At 40.2% G+C, this 23,605-nt stretch overlaps 1 protein-coding gene across 1 annotated transcript in view; it reads right to left on the minus strand.

The window, feature by feature from the left end:
- Positions 1-23,605, minus strand: part of COL15A1 (collagen, type XV, alpha 1) — a 70,682-nt gene that overhangs the window by 36,679 nt on the left and 10,398 nt on the right. The window contains exons 7-13 of the mRNA XM_009324497.1: positions 19,597-19,665; positions 14,148-14,183; positions 9,973-10,035; positions 9,029-9,064; positions 8,852-8,935; positions 2,675-2,740; positions 747-782 (exon numbers count right to left, since the gene is read on the minus strand). Coding sequence (XP_009322772.1) covers positions 747-782; positions 2,675-2,740; positions 8,852-8,935; positions 9,029-9,064; positions 9,973-10,035; positions 14,148-14,183; positions 19,597-19,665 — 390 coding nt within the window. The remainder of the gene's footprint in view (positions 1-746; positions 783-2,674; positions 2,741-8,851; positions 8,936-9,028; positions 9,065-9,972; positions 10,036-14,147; positions 14,184-19,596; positions 19,666-23,605) is intronic.

Below are 23,605 nucleotides of genomic sequence, written 5' to 3' on the forward strand. Positions count from 1 at the left end.
CATTTGTCAGCTTTCCCAGTTTTCTCCTCAGTTATTCTCAGGCAATAGACAAAGGATCCTGAGACCATATGCACGCATCTGAACTGTAAAACAATCATAACAAGGGAAAATAATTCTATCACATTATATAGAATATAAATATAATAGCATAAGCAATACTATATGAAGTCACAAGCCAGATAATGTTTATATGGTGTGGCAGCCTGAGCACAATAGGTAAGCAGCATAGTATAAGGTACCTTTTGATACTATGGCTGTGCAATGCTTCCATGGTGGCACTGGTATGTTATTATAAAAAATAATAAAAGTCTCCTAAAGAATAAAATAAAAAAGGTACACCTCGTAGGGCTTTACTGTGCTCTGTAGTGGTGACAAAACCAGCCTAAAGAATAATACAATTACATATACGAATGAAGATAACTTTTAGAAGTCCATTTGTTCCATTTGTTTGTCCTAAATGGCATAGGTCTTTTCCTTAGGTTGTAATTTTTCATCAGTGTCAATTACATTTAGATTTAAACTACAGAACTGATTCTGAGATAAGCAGAAATACAAGATGTGCATATCACAGCATACTTCATTTCCGGCAGAGTTAATTCCTACCATAGCTGTTGATTCCATAAAGACCTACAGTCTCCCATATGAAAACTTATTAGACTTTGTGTAAATTCTCTACAATTTAAATTTTAAAAATATTAAACTATATAAAAAACCACTTATTTAAATCCAAGGAACATACTACTTACAGGAAATCCTGGTAGACCTGGCTTGCCATCTGGCCCCTGCAAAATGCAAAAAACCCACCTGCTTACAAACACATATTACAGACTTGCAAAACAGAGTATGCATTTTCCATGTATTGCATAATTTGTGAATATCAGCTGATCTGAAACTGGATTAAGAACTTCATTCAGCCAGTGGTAAAGTTGTGAACACTCCACCACACCCCATGCTTCTAAATTTTTCTGGGACATTAGCATTTACTTTCCAAAACTGAAAGGACAGAGATCCAGGAAAGGCTGAAGAAAGGTGACATTTTCCACATATGAAAGGCATGCAACCATAATTCAGCCTCCTTTGAATCTTTTCCAGATTCCAGCACAGAGATCACAGTAGCCCTCCCACCTTTGCCATTTTGCTCCTGGTTGTCTGTGGATAGAAAATACAGCGTGTAATAGGCTGTGAATAGAAACATGGATTTGGATTTGCACTGGGCATATTTCAGATTGCTCCACTGTGATATCTGCAGAGAAACACTTTAGTTCTAGTTCAGATCACCTGGATGCGTATTACCCGAGCCACTACGAGACAGCACCTCTTTCCTGCCTAGGGTGAGCTCAGAGACCGAGGTTCAAAGACCTTTCCAATTGGAACTGCGCTTCGAGCTACAGGACCTACTTCTTTCTGTTGGGACTGTAACTCTAACAACTATTACAAACCAATGCATTTCTGCTGGGCTCACGAGCCCACTCATCTATGTTATTTTGAGAACCTGTCACCTAAGGCTTGAACAGCAACTACCTGCAGTAACAGAGCTCACACAAGAGGGCCCATCCTATCCTGGTATCCTATTATGTCCAGGGATTAGGATAATCAGGTCTTTATGAAACACATCAAAATACTCTTCCATGAAAGCTGTTTTACCATAAGCACAGCTGGATGCAGCCACAATAATATGATGTCATCCTACCATGTGACAAGTGGAAAAGAGGCATGTTAGGCTAACAGATAAAGGTTAAAAGCTGTTATTGGAGCTAATGCCCTTCTTCCCAGTTCACTGACAGATTTAGCAAATATTTGTTTTGGGACAGTTGTATTAATAAGATACATTTTTTTTTTCAAACTATGGCTATGTAGAGTGAAATTCTGGTCTTCCTTGTTGCATCACAGATTGAATGTGAGGGAGAGAACTGTGCTCCCAAACAAGAAAACAGAAAAACTAAAATACACAAACAACAGTCCACAAATGAAACTAGCTGTGAAGTAAGATGCTTCATTTGCGGGGATTAAAATTTTGCAAAGTGCAATATATTGTAGACTTTCAAGCAAGTTTGAATAGACTCCACAGCCTGGAAAAGGTAGATTTCTCTTTAGATCCAGTCCTAGGAATTTGAAATCATTACCAAGAAGCATTCAGAATTTCAAATATTTGACTGAATTATTTTGCAGCTATAATCCTAGCTGCAAAACAGAACCTGAAATTTCACATCTGTTGTTCGCTCATGAAATTTCCAGCTTTTCATCCACAGCTGTAATTGTTGTGAGACTAAACTCATACGCAGGAGCCTAGCATTCCTAGTTGCAGTCTCAAGCAGAACTGAGCAAAATACTTTATCCCAACATTTTATGACTTGAAAAACAAGAATAGGAAAAAAATGGAAGAAATGCTATGCAAATCTTGGTCCTTATTTTTGCATCAGTTCCACATTTCTGTCATTCTGAGCATATAGTTCAGATTCAGAGCTCAGCCAATTCCTTTCTTTCATACAAATGTGCAAAAGCAATTCATTCACGCAGAATTCAGTTCTGCCCTGAAGTACTTCCACAGAGCTTAGTGCTGAAGTTAGAAGGAACACAATTCTAAAGCACAGGAAACTCAGCTCTAGCTGATACTTAAAAGGAGACACTGAAGATAAAGCAAATCTGAAGATTTAACAAAGCAGCATATACTCACTGGAGGCCCAAGCAGTCCTTTAATTCCAGTAAAGTTAAAAATTCCATCTGTATCATTGAGTAGTAGCTAAAAAAGCGGTTAAGGAACAGGTTATTTCAAATGCCAAATTGATTATCTAGGGCATACATACATTTTTAGAAATGTATAGACAGTTAAAGCATCCCTCTAGAACTGTGGGGAGAAAACCACAAATAAGGCCACAGAAAAGTCTCTCTACTTCTAATTTTTGTTATACATCTGGAATTACAAAACCTAGCATTTGTTTTACACTTCTTATGTAAGGATCTCAGAATGCTTTCAAAACTTTAATTAACTGATTCTCATTTTTAATTTGAAAACTATGACACCAAATGTTGCAGCCTGAAGTCATTTCTCCTCAGTAAGATAAAGGTCAAAATGAAGGTTTTATACTCCAATATGTCACTGGCATTCTAAGATGGTGAATCTGCCTGACCACACTCATCCTGCTGTAGAGCTGAAATTATAATTCTGGGCATGTCTGCATCACACCATGCAGTGCCATGCAGTGATTCCTAAGTCAGCTCTGATCATGCTGCTGTGTCTGCAATCAATGAAACTAGCTTGGATCCCCAAACAGTATAGTCACTTGGATGTGGAGCAGCACCTAAGCTAATCAGTTCCAAGTCTCAAGAGGCCTGAGCAGAGCAGTATAATAGCAATGCTGTTACACCGCTTCCTGCCCTGGAATTAGTGAGCTCAGCATTAGCTCAGGCATTTCTACATAATTTGGTCACAGAATCAGAGTACTGAAGGTGGACAGGAACCTTTGGACATAATGTGGTCCAACCCCCTCCTCAATGCAGGTCTAATTGGATCAGGTCGCTCAGGGACTTGTCCAGTTAAGTCTTGAACACCTCTAAGGATGGAAATGCCACAATTGTTCTGGGCAACCGGTTCCAGTATTTGAGCATCATCAGGATGAAAAGTTTATGCTTATATCTAATTGGAATTTCCCATGTTCCAACTTGTGTCTGTTACATCTTATAATATTGCCATACACCTCCAAGAAGAGGGTGCCTCCATCTTCTCTGTATCCTCTGATTAGTTGTAGTTCTAGACCTCAACAAAGTCTCTCCTCAGCCTTCTTTCCTCCAGGCTGAGCAGACCCAGTTCTCTCAGTGCTCTGGTCCCCTGACCATCTTGGCAGCCCTGCACAGGGCTTGCTCCATTATGTCAATATCTTTCTTGTACTGGGGATCTCACAGCTGGACATGGTACTCCAGAAATAGTCTCATGAATGCCAATCACAACTCTCTCTATCAGTTAAGCCAATTTTCCACCTATTTTATCATCCGCTTATCCACTTCATAGGTCATCAGTTTGGTGATAGCAAAACTATGGGAGACTGCATCAGAAGCCTTCCTAAAGTCAGGGTGTGCAACATCCAGTGCCCATCCCTTGTCCACAGAGAAGCAATCATTTTGGTCAGGAATGAATTGCCATTAGTAAATCCATGTTGGCTGCTCCCAATCAGATTCTTGTCCTGATGTTATGATTAGGCTTTCATTTTGGTTTCAGATAGCTATCCTTCTGGTTTAAATAGGTGTTCCCAATATTATATCATATGGTCATACATTACAATTCAGGACAGACAAGCTGTAAGTGCTTGCTCTGCATAAATGTTGTAGGTGAAAAGAGGTCCTTACTCAGTTTTTTTCGTTTGTTTCATTTCTTTCACTCCAACAGTCCCATTTATTGTGTGACAGTTTAGCCTTGTTTTGGATTTAGAAATATGTACTGAATCTCCTTAGAGGCTTGAACTAGTCCACTTGTTTAGCAGGCAAGCCATGCCATCCATTTCAATATAAGGCTCTGTATGCAGCAGTATATTCCCATTCAACGTAATGAAAATCTTCTGAATTTCACAAGGCTGGGGCAGGGCATGGCTTCAGGTGCCAGGGATTCACTTAGCACATGAATAAGCATGTTGTCACTGAGGTATTGTGGAATCTGAATGCCTTTTCTGCTTGTAACCATGTGCAGATCGATGCTATTAGATCACAATCTTTTGCAACATTTGTTATGAATACAGTATATGGGAACTAAGTTTGAAGCTACTCCTGCTTTGAATAGGAGGTTTGACCACATGGCCTCCAGAGATCACTTCCAATTATCTTATGAGTCTCTGAATACTATTTTTCTAATCTGGGATGTGAAGGAGGACACAAAAGATGACAGACCTGCTTGGTCCCATCACATATCCTATCCTATCCTATCCTATCTTATCCTATCCTATCCCATCTGAGCATGGCAGTGTGTGGTCAACTTTCTGTACTTTGAGGTCATGTTGGCATCATGATTCATGCAGCTAAAGCCTGTTACTTTTACTGGGTGCTGCTACCTGCTCCCTGTCCTCATGTTCTACAAAAACCACTGGGAAATTGTCAAATAAAAAGACAGTTTAAGTCCCGCAGGCAGCACTCCACCTCCCAGCCTGCATGAGCTCTCTGCTGCATTGCTCCAGGGGTAGCGTGATGCCGTTGGTCCCACTGTATTCCCCACTCTATATGGCCCAGAAAGGGAACAGGACATGGGCTGTTACTTTAACGACAGTAATAAAAGAGTCCTGCTGCTGCAATTGTTCTGCTTTATCTACAGCTGGTGGCAGAAATCCAGGAGCCCTGGGTTTACACTGTCTTTTCATTGTGGAATTCATTCTTTTTGGGCTCAGTCCAAACTGTATTGAAGTCAATGGAAAGAATCCCAAAGGCTTTGCTGAGCTTGGGATCAGGCACTTTGTATATTTTATAAATAGAGTTTAGCTGCAAATGGGAATTGTGGTTGGAAGTCAGAAAACTGTACACAGTGCTGAAGAAGATATGAAAATAGAGGGTACAAGGATGATGATCAGAGAAAAAGGTTACACTCTTCACAACCTGTGCCAGGTATATAGTTATTTATCTTCCTTTTGGATGTGCAAGCAGCTTTAATAGCAACAATCCAGCAATGTGACTTTTCAGCACATCAAATCAGTTCAGAAAGTGCTGATTACAAAGTAAGGACAATGTTGTTTTTCATATTTTCTTCACTGTTATGAAAAGAAAGAAACAAGCATGATTGTCTGGGTTGGGTTCTAAGTAAACCTTCAGCTTTGGACCCAAATGGCATGAATATGCCCTTATTAGAATTACAGAAAGAACATAGGAAACACAAAATCTTTTGACATTTGTTTTACACTCCCAACATTAACCTTTCTCCAGGCCTTCCATTCAGTTTTTGTACCTAAACTATGGAAGAATAATGGCAGCAATAGATAATTGTTTAAAAGTTTTAAATTTAAATCCAATGAAATTTTTCTATTCAAAATTATTTCTGTACTGTATCCAACTAAATTGGAGTGATAAAATCATAGCAACAATTAATATGTTTACTGGTTATCATGATTCCATGCATGAAAATGCACTGAGTATCAGAGATTATGCTCCAAAAGAGCGAGATAGCCAATATAGGATGAGGAATATTGATTTTAGTATTTTGGAATATCAAACAGCAGCAAACTAAGGGACATCATTGTTTTTTAAACAGGACAGTTCAGAGCAGACTTCCTGATTGACAGCAGGAGGTAACAGAGGAGGCAGAAAGGACTGCAAGCCTCTTGACACCCATGGTGTTGGTAGGTACTGCAGAAGCCTGGAAACGGGTAGGTTCCACTGCAGACTCAGTTTTATCTTACCATGTCTTTTCACAGTGTTAGAAGTGGCTCCTGAAGGAATCAAATCCCCTAAGTTCACATAGGGACCAGGTTAAATGAGGAGGAAACCAAGGTCCGCTTTTCAGTGCAGTTCAATCAATGTGCTATTGGCTAGATACTGGTGAGGCCTGGTCCTGAGCCGCAGCTGTCCACGTCAGGTCTAATATTTCAACAATACTGAAACTGCACCGGCTCTTTAATTTGTTTTATTTTAATCAAGCAGCATAAAATCTGTTTAGTTGTAGCCACACAGCCCTTCATAAGAAAATGTCCTTCCAACTCAGATAGATCAGTCCATTGGACTTCCGTAGCTGAAGAAGTATTGTTGTCTTTGGCTACACAGTGGTTAAATGAGTGAACTAATAGACCCTGACTCGGGGAGTGATCTCTCTAACTGCCCTGTGGTTCACTTAGCTCACTTAATTGATCTCTGCTGCTCTACCCACCTCAAGCCAATATCCACATTACAACAGCTGGTACTGGTATTTATCTTAGTTCTGTAATTCCAGCTGCAACTGATAGGTCTACTTGCAGTAGTTCTTTCCATATCTGAAGCTAACTACAGAGGAGTTCTTGTACAAACATTTGTGAGGTAGGTAGAACTCAATGTCATACATAGTGACATATACTTAGACACACGCACATTTAATTAACTATCAAAATCCAGCATACCAATTCCTCAGAGAAATCATCTGATTAACGATATAGAGGATTTGAAGCATATGAGGATAGATGGCTCTTGCTGTATCCCCCCAGAATACCTGTTTGCTACAAATGTACATAAAGCCACATATATTATGCACCCTACTTTGTAAGAGAGCTTACTTCTTAAGCTCCAAGGTATTTAGAGAAGGAAACGGGTTTCTGTACAGGTTTGTAATACACCTACTGCGATACAGCTTCTACCAGGCTCTATACATTTCTATAATGCATGGTGAAGGTAGTTCATACAGAAGTTCTGGAGAATTCAGAGGATGCACATTAGGTTTCTTCAGACATAGCTACACGTTAGATAGAGTGGTGGACTGTGACTGTCACAACGTGTGGGGAGCCATGCAGCCTCCAGCAAACTAGTGTCATTAGTTTGCTGTCAGCTCCAATAATCTTTTTACATTTCTTATACATGCTGTCCTCCCTCTGAGGCTCTCGCAATGTTTTTTCAAGTATTAATGAGCTAAGAAGCAGCACATTCAGGTTCATTATTACTGCAAACAGAGCTTTTTAGTCACTGGTAAGAGTTAAGGCCCCACAGTGACACTGTGGCAGGGCTGTGAGAAAGAACATGAATTTTACATCAGCATTTCTGTCACAGCTATTGAGGAATTTCCCAGAAACTCCAAAAGAAACACGATAAAGTGTAGAGCTGGTGACAGTCCCACTTTGAGCAGGACTTTGAACTAGATGATCTTCAGACACCCCTTCCAACCAATATTTCTGTGAATCTATAATCTGCTCATCCAAGATTTTAGGACGATCTTGGATCCTAAGATTCTGGGTGGATACCCAGTAAATTCAGTAAAAAAACCCAACTCTTTTGGGATTGGTTATGTAGGCCATGGGATGCCAATTTATGCTGTATTTGCTATCAGTAGCAGAAGCCTAAGTGAAAGCCTAGTTGTTTCAGTCAACAAAAAATGTTATGTGTAGCTCAGCTTTGTGATAATGGTTCAGCCTAACACAGATTTCTCAGGTGGGCATCTTCCTTTCTTGCAATCACAAATCACTTCTTACTGACATTATATGAATTCCTATGGATGAGTCTGGCTGTTTTAGGCACCTTCAGCTCTCAGAGGTGAAGAATTTCCTGCAGCCACTCACAGCTTCTCCAGATCTTAATGTCATATCAAGCCAACTACAAGGATTTTTGTTGTCACTTTGAAATGGGATCTCTAGCCTTCGTTGCTGCTAACTACTATTGTTTTTGCAAAGGCTAATGTACACAAAGGAAAACTGACTGAAAATATACATGCAGCTAAAGGATATTGGACTGTTTTAATAAGCTTCTAGCATTTTACCCTTTGGTACTTTTGGCTGTTGCTTCCACAACAGAGCCAGGGCTCTGGTTTGTATAGTGGACACCATCTGTCAGAAAACACAACGTATCTCTCTCCTACATACTGCTGTCTCTCAGGTGCCTTGCTTTATTAAACATTCCCAGTTTTGTATTTCTCTGTTGGCTTTTATCTGATGTTTACAACTCCTGCAGAATCACCTGGAGAGTTTATGAGAAGCTTTCAATATGACCCCATCATTCTTGTATGTAAGCTCTTCAACCACTTTCCTTCCTATTTCATCTTTTCAAAACAAATCCATTTGATATAGAGACATACTGAGATTTTTTTTGTTTTGAGGAGTAGACTTATGACCTGAACATCAACAGCAGAATTGCTAGTTTGTTAACCGCTTGTGCCCTCTTCTCTTTAAGATGAGTTACAGAGAACTTAGTGCTTGAGAAACACGCTTACCTCAGGTATTGCTATGATTGGTCCTGGTGGTCCTGGTGGCCCAGGCGGTCCCACAATACTGTTCCCATCCTGTCCTGGTTCACCCTATTTCAAAAGCATTGCAGGTGGAAAACCCATTTACTACGCACTACATTTCACACAGGTTTCTCAGAAAGAATGAAATCCACACAATCTCACCTGACGTCCTGGGTCACCCTTCTCCCCTTTTGGACCCTGCATGTGATAAAAAAAAGAGCGTAAGTGATTTAAAAGGAAAAAACGTGATAATGTGCTTTCTCTAGCTTCACAAAAAGCACAACAGTAAAATGCAGGTACAGAATGATCGATCCCCAGCTCTCTCAAACCACAGATGGGGCCAGCTGGTTTCAACTCAGACCTTTTCGAGGATTTGGTGTTTAAAAGTCTTTCCCAGCATGTTTGACAGAGTTTACAGATGACCAGAAGCAAATGGGCACACAACATTTCATTAGTTGGGGATTAATTCAACACGCCTTTCTTTCACTGCACTGAAATCAGCCATGCCTGGCTGATCCTTCCTTTTTCAGTATTAACCACCTCAGTTGTGTCTGGGATTGCCCAGTGGACCGGGCAGGGGAACACAGGTGAGCTAAACAGTCATTTTTCAGGCAGGTTATTTCTAAGCTTGATCAGCCCCTCGATACAATTCACTGTATTGGGGACACAGACAGCTCGTCTGGCACGAGTGAGAGGAAGGTGGCAGGGGATGAGCCGTGGGAATTCCCAGCTAAAAAGCTCTGTAATCCTCGTGGCTCTTAAACATGAGAAATACATTAATATCACCTATGAGCCTGTTGGCTTCCCTCTAATTAAAAGCACAGCTCATTTCTGAATAATTAAAAGCAAAAGGAGCATTGAAGAATCGGAACTAGCCTCTGGAGATGCCTGTATCACTTCTGACTGATGAGGGAGGCAAGGGCAAGGGACACTCTGCTCCTGTGTTTGATGTCTGAAGTAACTGCTCCAGGTTAAGCAGGACAAACCCAGGCCCAGCTCTCCACATGCTGCTAGCAAGTACTGTTAGGGCTCCTGCTGATCCTTAAGACATAGGTTTGGGAGCCAGTGTGTGTTAGGTGATCACAGATTATGATAGCCCTACTCACCACATCTCCAGGATGTCCAGCAATGCCAGGAAAGCCTGGTTTTCCATCTGTACCCGGCATTCCCTGCCACAACAAATATAGTTATTCTCTCTAATTGTATTCAGTTTCATACAAGCAGGAGGCTATCACTCTTGGGAGGGACACTGTATGGTTCTGAATGGACTAGGGGGCAGGTTTGTGGGAGGCTCCGTGGAGTCAATATCATCTCATTAGTCATCTGCTCTCTCCACTCCTCCTGCTGTTTTCCCCTCTCCAGAGCAGATTTTTTTAATGCAGCTTCAATCATTCTTCTCCAGTGCTCCCACCTCCACTTAGCAAAAGGGTGAATTCTGTTGCTTTCCCCAAGATACATTTAATGGGTTATTTCTACCTTTCAGTTAAGTAACTCTCAGGCTGGAGGAAGAGGAGGGAGAGGCGTGGAATGTAGACGGGAGTTGGTACGTGGGGTGAAAAGTTTGATAGCCCCTGCTCTAGTTTAATGCAGGTCTGCATATTACTGCTAAGAATCTGATCAGTTACTCTATTCTATGGGAAAAACAGAAGTATCACTCAGTAATGATAATGCAGTTGGCCCAGAGAAAAATGGATAAAAGAAGACTCTGAATTCTTAATGGACCAGATAAACAGTGAACTACATTTTTTGCATCTGTTTTCCTCTGTGTCGTATGAAAGAGCAAAGGAAATGACACAGAACAGCCTAATGATTCATCCAAGTGACAGATTAGCCCTGTTTTGTTTTAGTAGTGGGGCTATTTTTTTTTGTTTGTTTGCTTGTTTGGTTGGTGGAATTTTTTTGGTGTTTTTTGATTTGGTTTGGTTTGCTTTGGTTTGGTTTTTTGTTTTTTTTGGGGGGGAGTGTTTTGGGGTTTTTTTAGGAAAAGGCTGTTTTGGTTCTTACATTTTGTTCTGCTTCAAGAAAATATTTTGGGGCTTTTACAGTAGATAGTACCATGAAAATCTAGTAGAAATAGACAATTCCATTAAATGGTCAGCTCAGTAGCTCTCAAAAAGATAAACTGAATACAGGAAATTATTATAAAAGGGATAGGAAAACGAGAGCACAGAACATTACTATACCACTGTATATACTTATCGTATGCCAATAACTTGAATTCTGTGCACTGGTTTGTTCATATTTTCCATCTTGAAAAGCATCTAATGGAACTAGAAATACTTCAGAAAAGGCCAATGGGAATAAGGAAGGTACAGAATGGCTTCTATGTGAGATATGATGGTGTAAGCTATGACTCTTTAGCTTGGAAAAGAAGCAAATGAGGAGATGGGTGACGAATATTGTAGAGGATTCTAAAAGTAGAGAGTAGTTAAGGACTCACACTTCTAATAGAAGAAATAGTGGGCATCAATTGAAAATAGCTGGAAGAGGTTCGTGGGATGTGTAGTTAAGTTGGCAGAGCACCTTGCCCCAAGGTCTTGTAAATTGTAGAAGTTTGCATGAGTTCCAGGGGAGACATTAAGTTCACTTGAAGAGATCTGATTGTGGTTCAGGCACCATTTCTAGCTGAGAAAGTCCTTGAGTCACAAATTGTTGGGGTCTAGGAGGTCACTCAGAACTGTGATGTAATAGTTGCCCTTTTATAAGGTCAAACTGCATCTGAGCATCTGCTCAAACTGCATATGCTTTTGACATTGCTGGAGACAGGATACTGGGATGGATGGATGGATGGATGTGACCCAATAAAACCACTGAGAATTATCTAATACTCTACAGGAGCGTCTTAAAGAACAACAGTTTCAAAGCATCCAAAGTCAAACGGTCTTTTCTGCTGCATTTCTGGTGTGATAGAAGAAATTCAAATTAACAGTTCATAGGATGCAAAATCCTCTCTCTTCTTATGCCTTTCTACTGAACCACCAGCATAAAAGATTTAATGTGTCCACTTCATTAAGAAGGGATATTCTCACTGTTATTTCTATTTTTTGTCTGCGATCAGCAAAGCATATGACTCAGGAATAAACATGCAGTTTATTAAGATAAAGTATAATTTCTGAAGCGCTCTAATTTTCATTTCATAGACAAGTGCAGGATAAAAGGTGTCTCCGAATGCTAATGGAATTTAGGCATCTAAGCAACTTCTGGGATTTAGGCACCTACATAACTAGTAAAAATCATACTTGGGACTTCAGTGCCTGTAGAAAATTACATGTATCTATCTGCAGCAAAGGTAATTGGGCAGAGGAAATAACCTTGGACCAACAGCATTCTGCAACAGAATGCTGTCATTTCAGGCATGTTGGTACCTGCAGATCAGCTTCCTGCTATTACATATGCTGAATAATTTCACCAATTGATTTTCCTAATGAAATTTAATTTGAAGAGAAGATCCAGGATAGGTAAGATGTTTTCTGTAAATAATGTATCCAGAGACATCCTTATTTCTAATTCCCTCCATATTTTAAGAATGTAGCTCATTGATCAAATATAAGCAAACTAAGACCTTTTTTAATCTGAGGACTGAAGAGATAGATTGATTATTTTTAAATCGCACTGTAGTCACTCCACTTAAAATATATACATGTGTTTGAAATGTGTCTATCACAACAACAGTAATAATTACTAGAACAAGGACCACAGAACAAAGCACTTGTATGTATAATTAAGAAAATAATCTATAGTCTCAAACAGATTAAAAAGAAGAGTTAAACAACTGTCCTATGCATCAATGCACCAGCTTTAATTATCATGCTGACAAATATCTGTGAAATAGCAACACTCCAAATATGTACAGCAGATGGAATTTATGGCAAGCAGAGTCCTGCTACATTGTTGTTTTTTAAAAATAAACAAGCAGATGCTGCTAGAAGACTGTGATAACACTCTTGTAAATATTCAGCAAGCAGAAGGGTAGATCCATAATTGCTTTTATCTTGTTTCCTAGAGCAACTCTTGATTTCAGTGCTGTCCCAAATGCAAGAGAAGCTTTTGGTTTGTTTTGGTTTGGTTTATTTTATTTTATTTTATTTTAAATTTAAGTGTATTTTAATTTTCTATGAGTCCCAGCATCGCCCTCTGCTGGCTTATGCCTGCAAAAGGCACGCAAGTCAGCCAGGGACCGGCAAAAAGCAGCACAGATACAAACAGAAGCTCTGGGGTGAGCTCCAAGAGGAGTCCTAACCAGAATAGACAGGAATAATGACAGGAAAGGTTGGAGAGGAAAGAATGGACTCCAGCTCCATTCATTTCAGTACTAACACCGTGTAAAGCGCTGTAATCTGGCAGGTTTCCCTGCCAATGGGGTCTCATGTCTAGAAGCTGCGCTGATCCAGAGCAGCAGGTCTAGGTTGCACACTGGTGCATGGGGTGAGTTAGACAGCTGGGACAAATTACAGCTTGGGAGGTACGGGCTGCACGTTAGGGAAACTGTCTTTCCAAAGATGATAGTGAAGCACCAGAACAAGATACCCACAGAGTTTTTGGAACCTTCCTGGAAGTATTTAAGGCTCAGTGGAGACAAATCCATTGCTGATGTGATCTAGTGTTGGTGATAATACCACTTTGAGTGTGATCTTGGACTAGGTGACCTCTGGAGGTCATTCCAACCACCATTTCTATAACCTCATACCTCCTCAGTGGTCAGGTTTGGGTTAGGAGGAGCCTGGCTGCAGGATGATGGGTAGGTTCTAGCACAGAAATAGGCAAGTGGCCTCTGTGCTGAACTCCGGATTGGGGTCATGCATGGCTTGATTGGTCATGCATGGTTGTGCATGGTCATGCATGCACAACATGGCATGATTCTACTACTATACCACAGACGTGCCATGGGGGGAGTGCTCTGGTGTGGGGTGCTAGCTACACACCATGATATTAAGGAGTAGGAGGGCATGTGGAACTTATTTTTTTATATGAGCTTTGCTGATTTTCGTTTTTGTTCTGGTGAAAACGGCCTCACAAAACACCATGGCATCATGCTCCTGAGGATTTTAAATGCAATTTTAACAATACTTTAAACAGAAGTCTTAAGCAACAGGTTACACTGACTCCTGATAATCACAATTCAACCGAGAAAGCGTTCCGTTTTTCCAGAGAAGCCTCCCTGGGCTTTAATATGCTGACAGAGCAAGAAATGTTCGTTATCCCCTGAGTGCATTAAGAGGAGAAGGGAAACTAAGAGGAAGAAATCACTGAGGTTTTAGATCAAGTTAAATGAATTTCTCACCTTTGAACCTGGTGGACCAATCTTGCCTCTTTCTCCCTGAAACAGAGACACAGTAGGGCTCAAATATCAAAGTGAACAGTAATTACAAAGATTTTAAACATGTATGTTACTTTCCTTACAAACAAAGGGACTGAATGGAGTAAAATGATTAGCAAAAATAGGACATTTTTGGTACAGTGATGCTCAGCATACATTTGTGAATTAGTTCTGGGGGTTTAGCCTCCCAGTTGCCACCCACATCTTAGAATTTCTGGTCACCACACATTATTTTTGCTGAGCATCTACCAAGCCACATGCCTGAACCTTCATTTTAGTGTCTGAAATCAGCACATGGTGACATTGCCTAGATCTACCGATGCTAGAATGACTTTGTGCCTGCACAAATGACCCACCATCTTCCTTCAACACAATTAACAGCCTCCCCCACACTACTGCTCTCCCCATCTACCCAGTCACTGCATCATACCACGAGTAATGTAATGAGCGCTGCACTGTTCCACATTTGGGACTGATTCTGCACTACTCTAGCTCTGAGTAGACATGATTCCTTGATTTCATTACAGACAGAGAACATGCAATTTAGTTTATTTCATTTGAGATAGAGAATATAAACAGGAATAAATCAGCAAGGAGCTACAGCCATTGTCTCAAATGTTATGTTTATGCTGACTGTCTTTTAGGAGTGCTTATATTCATGAATGCATGAAGACTGTAGACTGTTTTTAAATGAAAACAGTTTTTCATAATAATAAAAGTGAAAGCAGAATTTGGATCTATACTTACTTGCTAGGAAAGAGAGAAAACTTTGATCACAGCAGGCCTTCTCTGACAGCTCTACTAGTCTGGGCTATTTGAAGGATGAAGGATGTATGAAGCATAACTATACCTTAAACTCCTCATGATGCGTTAGCTCTTGGTTTTTGGAAGTGGGTGGTGGTTGTATTTTGCCACTGTTGCCTAGTGAAGTCATTTATAAAAAAGTGGGTGTAAAATTCATCCCCATGAGAATGATTGTGTATTATAACCACTTTATATTAATTTTGCTGTAGTGTACCTGATTTTGTAAGATGTGAGGCAATAGTATGTTCCTTTCTGTGTCTCCATGATCTTGGGGATGAATGACTCAAGATTAAACAACTAAAATCTTAGTGTAGGTGGTGGTGAAGTCCCTTGGCCAAGGTTTATGACTATCTTTTCAGTCCCAGTCCAGCTCCTAAATCCTAGGAATCATGCTACCTCAATTTCTGAAGTCTTTGTGAAACAGTATTTCCACAATATTTTAGAAAGAAAATGTCTAGTTAAGGGCAGAGAATAAGTTCTTAACAAAAAATGTATTTTCAACATGGAGACTCGGCACCTATTCGTGTCCATAGAGCAGCATCATGTGAGAGCACGTCTATTCTAGCCAGTCCTTTGCAGTATCATTCACTAACATGTACTGTGCAAATACTTTATTTTTTCACTCATAAGTAATGTTGTCCTCCGGCATTAACAGGAGTAGTACCCAATGGAGGGACTTTTTTAAGCCTTATAAGCTGAGCTTGATAGACTCTAGACATAGGGTAATGGCTAGATCTTTGATTGCTGTTGTTCTATGAAACAGATGCATGCCGTTACCGCTGGCAATGTGTTTTCTGGGTAGTCAGTGACCTGTGCTGTGTGTGTTCAGGTGTAAATTTTAGGAAGAGAGGATGGGGGCCCCCATCTATTGTTTTCCATTTCCTGCTCACTCAATGTTGCTGTCATTTCTGGGCAATGAAGACTTCAAATTTCTTTAACTCCACATTTAAGGTGCTGAAAAGGTGTGGTCATGCTGTACTATTAACCTGTGTGGTACTCGAGCTTTACACAGGAATAGAAAAAGCTTCTTCCTGTCTAAGGCCCCACTCTGTGAATCTGCCCTTTTTTTCTCTGGTGTTTCATCTCTCCATTTTTTCCTCATGGGTTACTTAACCAATAGCAGCATCAAAGTGGAAAAATTCAGTCACTACTGAGCTCAAATCGAAACCAAGGCAAAGTAGTCACGACACCTCCCTTCTTCCCCCCAGCACCTTCCAGAATGTTTTCCTATCACTTTCTGGGATCATGCCAGAAGGTCTCTTCCTGCAGGTTTCTCTTTCAACAGCATACATCTAACCTCTTGGAAATCAGAATGATGTATAAATGAGTGACAAAGAGAAACTGCCAAATGTCCTAAAGAAATTAAACAAAAATGCCATGTTACACCAAATGCCTTGGAATGTAACAGCCCAGCTGGTATATACTCACTGTTCTGCCATGGATGTGAAATAATTCTAATTAATACACATTCTGGGTGGATACCCAGTGTAAATGGGAACAAAATTTGTCCCATACTTAGTATACGAATATTAAACAAAAGCTGTTTTGTTAAGGCAAATGCTGGGAATATAGAAATAAAAAATATGTGCCAAAGCAAAATAGGTTAGCTTTCAAATGTTCCTTGTTACATAGGGTAACTTTGGTCCTAATGGCCCACGCTGTCCATGTCTTCCTGCAGAACCCTATAAAATTACGCTGAATTTACTGGTAAATCCATGTAACATTTCATAACAAATTTTCTCACAAAAACCCTAATTCATAACCACAACTGTTACAAAAACAATGTTGGACACCAGTAGTATCAACAGAGAGTAATAAAATGTAAGCATTGTTTTAGATTCGTTGTTCTAATAAATACTGCCTTGCTCTATATTATCATGCAAAGATCTAAAGATTTTTTTCTTGCAAAGACAACTTTAATCTTGTCACTGCATACTATACATATTTTAGAAAATATTAGAAATAAAGTTATCCAAGTGCATTTGTTGCAAGGGATTGCTTTAAATTGCTTACAATTTTTTGAATTTGCCTCCTTGGCTAAAATTAAGATATGTTACCAGTTTAGAGGCAACACGGCATTGTCTTGCTAGGTTTAAAAGTAGCTTGCAACAAACATTTCGGGGTGCAAATGCCTCTCTTGTCTCTATATGGTGACATCAGTTGTAAAGTACAGTTATGACTGATGGTAAAATAAACAACAGTTCATTATTGATCATTTTAGAAAGTTGAATGGAAAAAAAAGAATTCAACAAAGTGATTGAGTTGTCTTCATCTGGAATATGAAGACAAGACAGTAATAAATCAAACACCAACAAAACTTTACAATGATCTGTGGAAGAAAAAGAATAGAAACCTTGGAAATGATAGCTGAGCCTACAGACAAAATAAATTTGGTGCTTCTACTTCAAAACATAACCACTACTTTCTCATAAAAGATTAATAAAAAATTCAACAGATAAAAATACAAAGCAAATAAATGTAATTTATTTCCTAGCAGCTGCTTTGAGTTACAGCGCTCTTAGAAGCAGATACTCTATTTTCACTCAAACACAATCAGGAACCTCTGGAGTTGTCATAGGGTGTAAGTGGCTCATAATGCTTTCATGCAGTACCAGTAAGTATGTATAATCATTTTCATGATTACAGGAAAGTTCTTATGTGCCTTGTTTACTGACTCAAACTTTGTGGAGTGACTAAGCAGTAACAAGAAAACAGAATTCCAGGATTTTGTTCAGCTGCAATAAGATATTTTTTCAGTATTTATAGCTGAGTGACTTGGAAACAATGCCTGTTATAAAACCAAAACTGAGAGTAAGGCTGTCGTTTAGGCAGGTCAGACTCGGCAATTTTGGTAGTTTTGGACATCTCATTTTGGATGCTAGCTTGTTTCAGCTGATGAATTCTATTCTTATTTTTGTAACTGTATTTTTTGTGCCACTTTTTTAGTATCTAGGAAAAGATATAAGAGGAGGCAGAGGTCTCTAAGATACTAAACTGAGTCAGCTATAACTTCAGTGAGTCACAATTACTAGTACTTTAAACCTGCACAGTAAATTGCTTCTCAAACTCGCTCCTACCTCCAGTGTTCAGTTCATTTCTGATGATTCATGGAATCATAGTAACAGGATTGTACAGGGCCTCTGGAGGCCATCTAATCCAGTCACCCCCTTGAAGTACAACCATCACCAGCTCTAGATCAGGTCAGTCATGGCTCTGTCCAGCAAAGTCTTGAAAACTTCCAAGAACAGAGCTTCTACAACCTCCTTGGGCAAACTGCCCCAGTTCTGCACCAACCTCCTAGTGAACAGGTTTCTCCTAAGGTTTGGCCTGAACATCTCAAGCTGCAAATTGTGACCTCATTGTGATGGTCCCTTGTTGCACCATCTGGAACTACGAGGAACAGTTTGGCTTCATCATATTTGCAATTGTCTCTCAAAGACTTGTAACCAGCTACTAGATCATGCCTTTGTCTCCTTTTTGCCAGACTAAACCATTTGAGCTCCTTCAGCCTCTCCTCACTGGTCATGTACTCAAGGCCCCATGCCATCTGTACAGCTCTCTGCTGGACTGTCTCTGTCTTCTCCACATCCTTCTTGAAGTGGGGTACAAAAAAACCAGATTCAGTATTTCAATGCAGCCTCACTAGCCCTGAGTAAAGGGCTATAATAATAACAACTCTGTATCTGTTGACAATGCTCTTTCTGATGTATTCCAGAATATTTCTTATTTGCCTTATTTGCAGCGATAGCGCGCCGTTGCCTAGTATTCAATCTGGCATCTACCATAATCCAAGGTCATCATCATCAGCACTTTCTCCAAACTTGGGCAAAAAGACTCATTCTTTCAAAGCTATGCTTTGAAAGTTTGAATGTTTCTTTTGGAGTGAGCACAGGGGCAAGACTTCTGAAGACCAAACTAGAACAATGTAGGCAGCTCTGGGGGAGGAATGCTGGATAATTGCCTGCTTTGGGGAAGGTACCATAGGCTGCAGTTTTGATGTTATTGCTAAGAATAAAGATAAATCCAAATGATCTGGTAAATACTGATGCATTGTATTCCCATATTCCCTACTTGGTGTTTTAAAGCGGCCCACGCTAGCAAAAATCTCCTGAGACATGATGATGGAGGAAAAACCATCCCTTCTTCTGGGACATTGCTTCCACATTACTGGGAACATTTTTTTAGTTTAAGTGGTATTTCAGATTATGCACATTTGATTGTCAAACTACAACATTTCAGTTTCATTAGTATATGTAATTCATCTTCATATGCAAGAAGGGCATCTATTAGGGTAAGACAAGAAATAGAGAGCTAGATGATGCAAAAAACCCTACTTCATCCTTTAATCTCTCAAAAATATACAAGAGCAGAATCTAAAAATCATCAGCTAACCGGGTATCAGAGAAATACCATTCAGATTCTTTGGAGGACACAGTTATTGTAATGCCATTCTAGAGCAACTGAATCCAGTGCAGTCCAGTGACTCCAAATCTATAGCTGACTGGGGCTACGTGTTTCCAAAAAGCAGAGAGGAGGACACTTGTTTTTGGAAAAAAAAAAACAAAACCAACAATAAACAACACTCCCCTCCCCTGAAACATCCACTTACCTTTGGCCCTCTTGATCCTGGAATTCTGGATTCACTTAACAGGCCAATGCTACCTGACCCTTCCATGTCCTAATGGAAGAGAAAAAAATGCTACAGAATTTAAGAATTTTTTTTTTTTTAACTGCTCTGTTTTCTGGAGTCCTGTAAAAAACAGGAAAGATACTGAACAGAAATATTTTTATCTTTTCTTATTAACCTTTTTTTGACCCACGCACAATGCTCTGGAGATGAACTCCACTCAAATGTGGTAAGGGCATGTTGATCTTCCTTACAGAAGCTCTGGTCTTTACAGTCTTGCCAATTTGACACCATTTCTTCAGCACTTCAGGCTGGACAGCATAAGGCAGAAGTGAGACAGCATCACAGTTTTAAGTATGTGCAATGTTTAAGCATGCTGCAGCAGTATTTTTCTGTTTAGTATTTACCTGCCACCTGGCTACTGAAATATTGTAATGACTAGTAAGGGTTACATAACTGATTTAAGGCAGGGAGAACTTGCAGGCAGTTTGTTAACAGCAGCAATCACTATTAAAAAATAAAGGTCTTTCCTAATTCTCACAGTTGAATGTTGAACTCCTGCCTAAAATACAGCTTACTGAAATGAAATTGAGCAGAAAAAAAATGTTCTATCATAAAACTGTAGAATTAATTATGTTGGGAAGGATCTCAGAGGCTACCGAGTCCAACCTCCTGTTGAAAGCAGCGTCAACACTGAATTCAAATCAGGTTGCTCAGGGCTTTGTCCCCTCAGGTCTTGGAACCCCCCAGAGATGGAGGTTCTGCAGCCTCTCCAAGCACCTGTTCCGATGTTTGTCTGTCATCAAGGTGAAAAATATTTTACTTATACCAAGTCTGAACCTCCCGTTTCAATTTATGATTGTTGTTGTTCATCACTCTGTGCACCACTGTAAAGGTCCTGGCCGTGTGTCTTCTCAACAACCTCCTTTTAGGTATCAGAAGGCTGCTAAAATGCTTAAGCCTTCTCCAGACTAAGCAAGCTCAGTTCCTTGAGTCTTTCCTCATAGGCCATGTGCTTCAGTCCACTGATCATTGTTGTGGCCCTCTGCTGACTTCAGAAAGATCTCTGTGAAGTGGAAGACCTTGAAAGAAGCATCCATATTTCCTGTGGAGATTTTCTAGGGGTTTTAAAGGAGACTATAGAGAAAGCAGCAACCTCCCTCCAGCTCTCATCATTCTGCGACATTCCAAATCCGTGGCAGAACCAGGAGCTGCCAGTTCCAAAGCAGCCAAAGAAATAAAATTGCAGGCCACCATAATTATCTGTTTCACCCCCAGCACCATCCCAGCCACATGTTCCTATCCTGTGCCTTATGCCTAGACCTTGTCAGGCTGTGCTTCAAACCATCTGGATGAACCATGCCAGCAGGAAACTGTTCACTTCCTTTTAGCTGCAGTTTTAAATACAGCTGTGCTGGCTTAATTGTTTCCTTTTTCTGAAAAGGGAAAATCTTGATCTTTCTTCACGCCACTTCCCTGCTCACAGTCATACAACCTTCATTTTCAACATCAGTGCCATCTGTTTAATTCTCTCACTCACCTGTGAGCCACTTTAAATCACCAAAATGGCAGAAAATATGTTATTTTTTGGGGGTGGGATGGTTCTCTAAAATTTTAGTAAATTAAATTGGCTTGTGGAAGGATTGATGGACACTGGATGTTAGTGCATGTGAAGGGCAGGCATGTGCCAGGAATGGCTGCAGATGGGAGGAGGAGCAGGAGCAAAACAGAATCTCCACCTCATAGTGACAAAGAGCCCTTGTATCAGCTTATCATGTTTACAGGACACATACTCCTTGCCTACTTAGCTTTCTGCTAGTTAGTGAATTGAAATGGCTCAGACTACCATAGGTCTGACGCACTCTGGAGATGGTGTAAGGGGAAGGGTGGAAGACCAATTAGATCAGCTTAAGCTGCTATGGAATGACAGCCTAATGGCGACCTTATGGAAAACATCAACTGATCTGACTCCAGTGAAAAAGAGAAATCTTGTTCTTTTGCCCTTTTCCACCAACTCCACGAGACCAAGAACAAGAGAAGCAGAAGGAGTGCACAGCTGGAATCAGGTCCTTCCTTTTGGGGACCAAGGTGGGAGACATCGAGTCATCAGGTTGGCTCAAGTCCTTTCATGCAACTTCACCTGAGACTGAATGTTATTCAGACTTTCATTTTGCTCCTCCATCAGCTATCAGTGTATCAAATATCAACAGAAAATCTGCAGATATTCTGTTTGGCCTGTTTAACCAAACACTTGCTACTTAGGGTAAACCACAAGCTGTGTTTCTGGGTCCTTCTTTCCCTTGCCTCCACTGTGCCAATTTTTCCCTTTAAGAGAGTGCTTGATGCCTGCTTTATATAACACACCATCGCTTTTGACATCTGCATGTTTTTAATGGATTTAGCAGGTACCTTCTGCAGCTCAAACTGTTCTTTTGGCAAGCATAAGTGCCAGCAAACCCCATGCCATTTGGTTTTTGCACATAGCTGATCACAGATGCTAACAAGTGCTAACAGGAATGTTTTGCAGAAACAGCCTTACAGCAATAAACAGACTGCCATCCAAAAGGTAGTGTTGCCCTAACGAACTGGCACACCATGGTGCTGCCTTAACAGATGGCAGGGGTGGGCATCCAAAAGATCAGCTAGAACTAGCACGCCTGTTAACAGCAGTATTCCTCTCAGGGACATGACAATCATGCCAATTCTGTTTGGACTAGATGGAGTTCAAGATGAAGCCAGTCAAGATATTGTTGCTGCAGTTAGAGCTGGGATGCTTCTGTGTTTGTGTCCATAAAAGTGGGAACTTACAGTTTTCACTCCTTCCTACTCATCTACTAACTTTGCTCCTCTGAGCCTTAGGTATCAGAAGTGGCAGAGTTTGGTCCTAAGTACCTACCTGCAGGGGAATTCTTTGGTGGCATAATGAGGCAAAGTTGGCTTCTACTCAAGTAGTGTGAATGGGGAAGAGTGAGAGAATCTCTTAACACTGGATCCTCAAGGGTCACAGATGACTGTAAGTCAGAGAAGCCATCATCCTGGGCTAAAACTCAGAGCAGGCCTAGGATGAAGATGTGGCTTACCAGTAGTCCTTATCTCATTCTGAGACAACTACATATTTATTCAGGGGACACTCTGTACCAGCCTTTATAGTGTGCCGAAGTTAATGCTATGGAGTGTTTGTACGCTTAGACTTTATGCTGTTCACTGCTAACAATTGCAGTGCTGGCAGTTAAGAACTTGTGAACTGCTGGAGAGATTTTTTTGTCCATTGAAATCCATGGACATCAGTGAGATTATTAACCAGTAGTGTATATACCACAATATTATTCAGTCAGACATCAGAAATCAGAATATCTCTCTAAACAAGCATTAGTGGTCACCTCTGTACCTGAAGTACTCAAAGTGTCTCTAGAGTAAAGAAAAGGGAAATACAGTAGTGTAGATACTAGGAGAAATGTGTGAGTAAACATATCTTTACTTATCTTACAGTAAACACCACCACTTTACTGCAGCAGTTCTACAGATGGACAGTAGTTTTGGTCAAACATTCCTTACTTCTCTGATGAAACTGCCCTCAGTTTCTATACAAACTTGTATTATATCCCATGACATAAAAAATGAAAACTCTGGAAAGACTTTCCTGAGCCAAACAGCTAAATTAGAAATGAAAAATGCGTGGAAAAAGAAAAAAAGGGAAGACTCATATGTGAATATTGATGTAGGCCATTTGTCAACCTCTCTTCACAAAGGTGTTAATGCAGCAGCTCTAGTTCTTGAACCTGAGTGTGTTCCCTTTGCCCTTCTGTACTGCAAAGCCACTTTCTGCTCTAAAAAGATCATCTAAATGAGCAGTTCTCAAATGACATGTAAAACTCAGCTTGAGCTGGCCTGATCTCATATTTTAAAGTGATGAAGGTATTATTTTCAGAAGTAGAAAGAGTAGCATCTGCAATTTTTTTTTTTTTAATAGAACATTTTTCTTCTAAGTAGA

The sequence above is a fragment of the Pygoscelis adeliae genome, unplaced genomic scaffold (assembly GCF_000699105.1).
Source record: "Pygoscelis adeliae isolate BGI_AS28 unplaced genomic scaffold, ASM69910v1 Scaffold95, whole genome shotgun sequence".
NCBI classification, from domain to species: Eukaryota; Metazoa; Chordata; class Aves; order Sphenisciformes; family Spheniscidae; genus Pygoscelis; species Pygoscelis adeliae.